Source organism: Lolium rigidum, chromosome 4 (genome assembly GCF_022539505.1).
Source record: "Lolium rigidum isolate FL_2022 chromosome 4, APGP_CSIRO_Lrig_0.1, whole genome shotgun sequence".
Lineage (NCBI taxonomy): Eukaryota > Viridiplantae > Streptophyta > Magnoliopsida > Poales > Poaceae > Lolium > Lolium rigidum.
The window spans coordinates 87,042,165-87,050,024 of NC_061511.1; the positions used below are offsets into that span (position 1 = coordinate 87,042,165).

Genomic DNA, 7,860 nt, shown 5'->3' on the forward strand with positions numbered 1-7,860 from the left:
TTCCCATATTTTTTCGCAAGATTTAGCCAACAAATGTGCTTCTAATGGGACATAACCCTCACCTCCTATCTTCAACATTCCACTGATGAAATAATAGAAATATTGGTTAGAAAGGTGATTTAATTAAGTTATCCTTAAATGGGTAAGGGCATCTACTGTAGTACCTCCAAATGGGTTCATCAATGGGCAGTGATCCATATAACTCCACAATAGCAGTTTGTGCTATCAATCCACCTATACCATCTTCAGCGCCAGCAGTATTATGATTATCACCAATAATAAGATTATGTTCATCGCCACTAATATCACCTTCGTCTTCATCTTCATCACATATATATTTTCTCCTCGCTGACTTAACAATCTTAATATCCTCTTCATCCTCATCTACAATACCTATAAATCTTCCTCTCACCAACTTAACAGTCTTAGTTCCTTCAGTACCATTACCATGTTCTCCCTGTCGTTTTCTCTTACTCTTACAATTGTCTTTGTCGTTCTGATGATCCTCTACTAATGGGCCTCCACTCTGCTTTTTTATATCATTGCTCAAGAATGGTGTCTCTATTCTCCCATGAGCATCTGAGTTGTCTCGGTGATCTTCCGTTTCTAAGATACCCTTACTCTTAAAAGGGTTTTTGTGTTCCCTCACCTTAAATTGTTGTTTCTCATGATGTTCATCCACCATATGAACTTTGCTTTCCATGGCATTCTCTTTGATTGATACTTTGTTGGAAACCAATGGTGCTTCAATCGAAGACGTCGAACCTCTGGAAGATGCATCCACTTTCCTAGATTGGAGCGGTTTCTTTGAAACTTTATTTGTGTCACTTGAGTTGTTCTTCAAAGCTTGGGGGGCAATTTTCTCCACAACTTCTGAAGAAAAGTCAACCATCAAATTAGAGGTCATAGACTTTTCTAAGAGCACAGACTTTGGTGAAACTACCACTCTTTTACTCTTGCCAACTGGAACAATACTTTCATTTGATATCATGAAGTTTTCTCCTAACGGGCATTTCCGTGAATTTATGACCACACCATTATCACTTCCTTGATTCACATAGATCGGTTTTGAAGATCGATTGATCTTGCCATTATATGCAAAACCTATATTTTCAACATCGTCACCTCTGCTAGCACTGGTGTTTCTATAGGGCGCACTTACTGGCATATATGTCTGCCTAAGCTGGACTTCCTTGCGAATCTTCATCATACGTGGACCAGGCACCTTCTTTTTTACAAAAGAGTGTTGCCTCGGGCCAAAAGAGGTAGTAGGCCTTTGGTACTTCATATTTTTGAAATGTAAAAATTCAAACCTACAAGTTGACAAAATCAATTTATTTTTATATGAAAAAACAATTAATTAAACCAATTTATTTCTATAGGAAATAAATGATACTCCCTCCATTCCTAGATATAAGCCACACATTTTTAAAAAAAATCCATAATATAAATATGTAGAAATTCCTACAAGTTGACAAAACCAATTTATTTGTATATGAAAAAACAATGATATTGAACCAATTTATTTATATAGTAAATCATTGATACTCCCTCCATTCCTAGATATAAGCCACATAGTTTTTTTTAATCCATAATACAAATATGTAGAAATTCCTACAAGTTGACAAAACAAATTTATTTTTATATGAAAAAACAATGATATTGAACCAATTTATTTATATAGGAAATCATTGATACTCCCTCCATTCCTAGATATAAGCCACATAGTTTTTGAAAACAATCCATAATATATGGTGTATTGTGTTGCACCACTTGTCTAGACACTTTTTAGGGATTTGTTATCATTTTTTCTATCTTATTTGAAGTCCTTTTTTCTCACATCAATTGTCAAGGTGTAATCCCATCCAAACCAAGTATAATTTTTTCTACATGTGTTTTCTATAATTTTAATGCCAAAAACTATACAACTTATATCTAGGAAAGGGGGGAGAACTGAGCAAGAAATCTCAAACAAAAAAATCAAAATACAAGAAAACTTGTAGTGTTATCTTTTTATGCACAAATTATAAATACAAAAGGCAATGTTGTACTCCCTCCTTCCCAAAATATTTTACATATAAATTTTAGTTAAAGTCTAACGAATTAAAGTTTAACCAAAAAATATATTTATATATATATAATACATGAAAAGGTATCAACATCTATAATATCGAACCTATATAATGAGGACCGGTATTATGTATATTTACATGGTGTATGCATTAGATATTGCAATGATCAATATTTTTCTTTATACATGATCAAACTCTAGGGCGTATGTGCTGCAAAGATTGATATTTGTTGTATTTACACTAATTTTGCAGGCATGCTATAAGTGAAAATCATAATCAGGAAAAAATATATAAATAGTAAAACACGATTTGTTTCTTAAGACGTAGTAAAACTCGTTTTGCTGTTGCAGAGCTATATTGTGCGGAATTTAATTTATAATGTTCCAAGAAAACAAGATTAGGCATATTTCTCTTAAGTTGGACAAAAGCGGGGTTAGGGTCATAGCCGATAACTAAATTATATATTATGTGCTCAGATGTAATGTGCTAGTGCAAAGTTTCTTCTATCTTTAATTAATTAAGTCTACTTTCCTTGCAATAACTTGGAAAGGACGTGGAAATATTTGGTTTACAAAAGCAGACAAGCTGAGAGGCCTATTATTTTGCTCATCGGACGCATGTACGGCATCCGGCAAGACAACGAACTAAGGCCTGTGATTCCATGCAACTCAGGAAACCAATATACAAACCGATCTGGTTGCCACGGTGCGCACATATACTTGTCACCTGTCACCAATCTAGCCCAGCCCCAGGAATTGCACATGTAAATTGCGGCTGCACTAACCAAAACGGGACGAGCTAATCGGCTAACAAATCCTACAGCAAAAGCTAGCAATCACAAACCGAGAGGTGCAGAGAGCCATGGCTAGCTAGATCCTCAATCAACCGTGAACATAAATACAGATGACAACAGCTGGCGGAAATTTATCATACTAAAAAGAAGAGGAAACATGCATACCTTACGGCCAGCGGAAGAAGAAAAGGATTGGCGGCGGCGGCAGCTCGCGTCAATCAAATCCTCACGAACTCGCCGGGAGCAGCGATACTATACGGCAGCAGGTTGAGGAAGAAATCGCCGCGCAGGAGAAGGAGATCCAAAACCGGCGAGAGGCGTAACGCGCATGTAAAACGAGTAGACGAGGCTGGCTAGGGTGTGCGGGCTGAAACCCTTGGGGGCGTCGGCGGTGCTCTATTTATGGTCGATCGGGAAGTCGTGGGGTGACCGGAGTCCAAGAGCCGAACGGCCTGGGGAAACGTACGGAAGTTGATTCATCCGTTTCGATTCCCGACGGGACTCTTGGTCGTTTTGGTTTATTTTCGCGATATCGGCGGGGTACAAACCGTAACGGCACCGGATTGCAGGGAAACGTGGGGACAACGACGTGTATACCGATCGATCGGTAATTGGGGCGCCAGCTGCACGTTCTTCCTTTCAACGTACCTACTTTTGTTTCTTAAAATCAAATCACCACTTCAATATTGTCACAACGCATCCTAATCTCCCTCATCTCCTGTGATGAGCCTTCACGAACAGAGCAGAAGCCGGCAACGCTCTCCTAGCTCGTCCGTCCACAAAAGACCTCACGTTGGCCTTTTTGTTGTGGCCGCTTCGGTGTCGACGGCGAAGAGGCCAGCCATGTTCTGCTAGAAAAGCTTCGACAAAAAAACCGTGGAGCTAGAGCACCGTCAACACATGATGTAAAATATGGCACCACCAAATTTAGATTACAGGGTGCCGAACTAAAACTATAGAGCACCACTTTCTGGTTTTCAGTACAACTTTTTAGGGCAGCAAATTTTCGGTAGCAATTCCAGACGATGTAAAATATGGCACATCGAAACAAAATCAGGTGAGCGCGACCTCCACAGCTGCTGCATTGGTCGATTCGACCTTGACCTGGACCTCTACCCCAGTTGTGTTGATTGATACGGCCGAGGCGTTGGTCGATTTGATTTGGTTGTGCACCTCTCGTTCTACCTAGGATTCGCGGGCTCCAACGTGGGTCTGGCCAATGCCAGTACGCGGGTCTGGCTCCGCCCGTCCACATCCCCTTCTTCTGCACCACCAGATGGGCCTCGACGAGTTGCTGCATCGTGCAGCCCGAGCGTCCCCACCACTTTTAAGGAGGAGATGACGGCACTATCACCGCCACTTGATTTGTTGCCTCCGTAGCACGAGAGGGACGGGAATGGTGGAGGAGGGATGGAGTCGCTGCCCAGTGCCAAGATTTTGTCGGCGGCACGTAGCAGGATAGGAGCACTCGCGCCGAGGAGTTTTCAGACGGCAGTTGAGCTTCATGTTGTGCCTCAAAATGTTTTACGGGAGCATGATGGTGATGTATATACGCAGCACCAAATATCTTAGGGAGCGTTTAGGGCATCTGTTGGACACGCTCGGGTTCTCAAAAATGCCTTGGTACCATGAAACCGTGAAGTTGTTTTTTTTTTAAGAAGACGAGGGAAAAATAGGGATGGTAGACAACCTAGGCACCATTAGGGCCCTTTGACTCATAGGATTTGTGTATGATTTAGATCCTATTGAATTTTTTATACACTACTTGTTTGATTTGTAGAAACATGTAAAAACAAAACATTAGGTCATACCTCATGAAAAATTTCTTTGGTACAATTAAAGATAACTCATCTTCTTATAGGATTCAACTAGCCATGACATCTTAATCTATACTTTTTTCATTCCTATGATTTTCCTGCACTATGAATCATTGGAGCCATTAGCAGGTTGTTGGAAGAGGTATGCTCGCCATTAAAGATGAGACGTGGCATGAGGATATTGGTTGGGGCATATAAACCATAGAAGGAACTTGTCATTCGTCGTGTTAACATAAAGACCATATGAAAATGAGAGTGGCTAAACGAGGCTAGAAACATGTAGCTATTTATTTTAAAACATTCAAAAATAATAATTTAAAGTTTTTTTAAAAATAATTTTTTTGTACAAGTAGCTAATGATGTATACTAAAACATGTAAAATCTCAATATGGACTATTTTATATTCTAGGCCATACAAAAAGGATTAAATCTAACAAATTATGTCATTTTTGTGTAGCCTAATACAAAGTGATTTGCATTGAGGTTTTATAGGCATGTAGTACACATTATTGGCTACATCCAGAATTTTGTTTCATTTAAAAAAAGTTGAAATATGATTATGATTGTTTGAAAATAAATGGGTACATGTAGTTCGTCCTCCATTTTAAATTTTTGATAGGAGAACCCACTTGCATAATTAGTTTTGTTAAGTGTGTTGAATATGACCCAAAATCCTATGTAGTTGTTGTATTTTAGATGGAGTACTAAAGGATTATGGTATACCAAACGTGCTAGACGTAGAACATCTACAACTTTGAAAGAGAGTTGTTTGCCCCTATGTATAGTTTCAGGTAGTCATAGAATAGATTGTGAGGGTTCCACCATATTGATAACACGTAGAGGATTTGTACTCTCATGTATTGTAATACTCCTCTCAATTATAGTAATACCTCGTCGTGTGTTCTGTGATTTCCCCGTTTAAATTTTCCACATAAAATATGTGTTTTTGTTTTTCATTTGATCTACTTTTGCTGCACGATTTTGTAACAAGTAAAATCAGAGTGTAAGGTTTCAAGATCACACTCCCCAGCAGACTTCCCTCTGTGCTCCTAGGGTAGCACCGCATAGTTTGGATCAACAAACACAGGCTCGAGGCATAGTTTTTGGTCGGTATTCCATGAGCCGCTTCTGGCGATAGTCAACTCGTCAATTCACAGCTCATTGAGACCGACAAGAATTTCGCCGCACCGATCTGCCAAAGATAGGTGCTCTTTCTGTTGCTGCCGTTTTTATACATGCTCCGCCTTGGAGACCAATTTCATCTCGCTATTGAGTCCAACAGAATTGCTGCCTCAATCCGCTGAGTATTTTATTCGGCATTGTTCATCTCTGATCGATCTGAAGCACACGCGTGTGAGATTACACATAGTGCAACTAACTTTAGCAGTAACTTAGGGTCCAACTCAGCAAATTCGCTTATGTGACACTAAGTTAATGAGGAGAAAGAAGGATAGAGTAACATACATAGTTACTGTAACATCACAATTTTTCAAGACACAATAAGTCTACAAGCTAATAAAAAAATTCATCTAAAATGTTACCTTGACATTACTATTAGTTAACAGTATAACTTGCCTACCTAGGAGCCTCCACAGCGTTTTGGAGGTCTGAGCCGTCGGATCTGCTTATCTAATGGTCTACATCGACTGACTGATCCCGAAGCGTCGCTAGGTACCTTCTTACTTCCTTCGATCCCGTTAAATAGGCCAGCATTCGTTACTGGGCTTCTACTCCACAAAACGAGTTAGGTCGCACCAGGTTGGTCGGGCCGTGAATCGCTTATATGGGCATAGAGTTTCAGCCCTTTATAGTTCTCGTCCAGAATCCACGGAGCTTATCGCTAGCGGTAAAAAAAAGAAGAGTAGCCCTCGTCCGTTCTTCTCGTTTCCTCTTTGTTCTGGTCACGCCGCCGGGGGATAGGCCACCTACCGATCGAAAACCAGCAAGGCGATTCAACCCCGAAGAAACAGTGAGGCAAAGGTGAGAACGCCTACGGCTTGCCGATTTCCTTCCATTTCGACCGGATTTAGAAGAGGCCGCCCACTTATTTGGTTTCTTCTCCAGCGACGGCGCCGACAAGGTTTGGATGGCGGGAAGGCTGCGGAGTGGACTCCTTCCATACGGACCTAGGATTCTTCGATCCGCCGGTAGACCCGGCCCATCATCAGAGAAATGCCTCTCCTTCCGTTTGTGTGGGCGGCATCGTGATCACAGTGCGCGAACTGAAACCGTCAGCACCCTAATCACGGTGGTAATTTCGACCCACTTCTCCATGTAATTATCGTGATTAATCTAGGCGTTATTTTCAATTCTCTTCTCTCCATGATAAATATGTGCGACATCCTAATTTTCATCAGATATGTTCGTTGCTTAGGGTTGCTTTTCTGTTTGCCCGTCCTCATTCTTCTCAGTAATTTCATCAAACGCCAACATTAGGTAGCAAATTGTCTTACTGTTGTTTGTTCAGGGATTGCCGTCCTCTTTCCTGTTGGATTTTAATTCAGGAACTGTTGATAGGGAGTGTCTGATCTTCATCTGCGACCATGGCTGCTGGACAGGTGCTCTCCTTTATGCAATTTTAGCTCCGTATCATATTGTTTCCACACCCATTTTCATCATATTTATGTCAGGGGGTACTAATACAACTACAGAAAAGTACCATATGCGTCGCTATTTGTTGTTCTCGAGGAAGAATGGCAAGCTGAAGAAGCCAGATGCTATGGGGTAGAAACGTACACAATGTTTGCACCTCCTCAGCAGAGTAGCAATGTGGAATCACCGTTTTCCACTTTGGTATACCGTTATGATCTGTAATGGTGTATAGAATACATGTATTTTAAGTATGTGTCCTCTATGTTGTATATGGTCTGTCCAGCCTAAACACTAACAATTCAGTGATTGTTGTCATCCAAGCAGACTAAGCTTTATTACACTCTCTCAGAAAAATAGAGGAGACCCTTAAATCTTCTAATGTTTTGGATCGACTGTTGATCAAGGTATTTACTGTTCCTATTCTGCATGACATGCCATAAATGGTGTTTTTGCGTAATAGTTTACCTGAATTAGTGACACATGCATTTGTTTTCAGAATTTATTTGAGATATGATTATATTGTTCTGGGATGCTGAATCCAATTGTTTAAATTATAACTGCTTCTTTCCAAGGCTATGTATTTTTC

The 7,860-nt window shown here is 40.3% G+C and overlaps 1 protein-coding gene across 4 annotated transcripts; it reads left to right on the forward strand.

Moving 5' to 3' along the window:
* The first annotated feature begins 6,307 nt into the window (after positions 1-6,307).
* LOC124708283 lies at positions 6,308-7,612 on the forward strand. 4 transcript variants are annotated; one of them, XM_047239965.1, is made up of 4 exons: positions 6,308-6,662; positions 6,747-6,933; positions 7,150-7,240; positions 7,313-7,612. In XM_047239965.1, exons 1-4 carry the CDS (start codon positions 6,466-6,468, stop codon positions 7,408-7,410), a joined length of 573 nt encoding a protein of 190 aa, XP_047095921.1. In that variant the 5' UTR covers positions 6,308-6,465; the 3' UTR covers positions 7,411-7,612. The 4 variants fall into 4 exon arrangements, with proteins under 4 accessions (XP_047095921.1, XP_047095922.1, XP_047095919.1 ...); XM_047239966.1 differs by having other exon boundaries at positions 7,334-7,612; XM_047239963.1 differs by having other exon boundaries at positions 7,150-7,612.
* Positions 7,613-7,860: the final 248 nt, after the last annotated feature.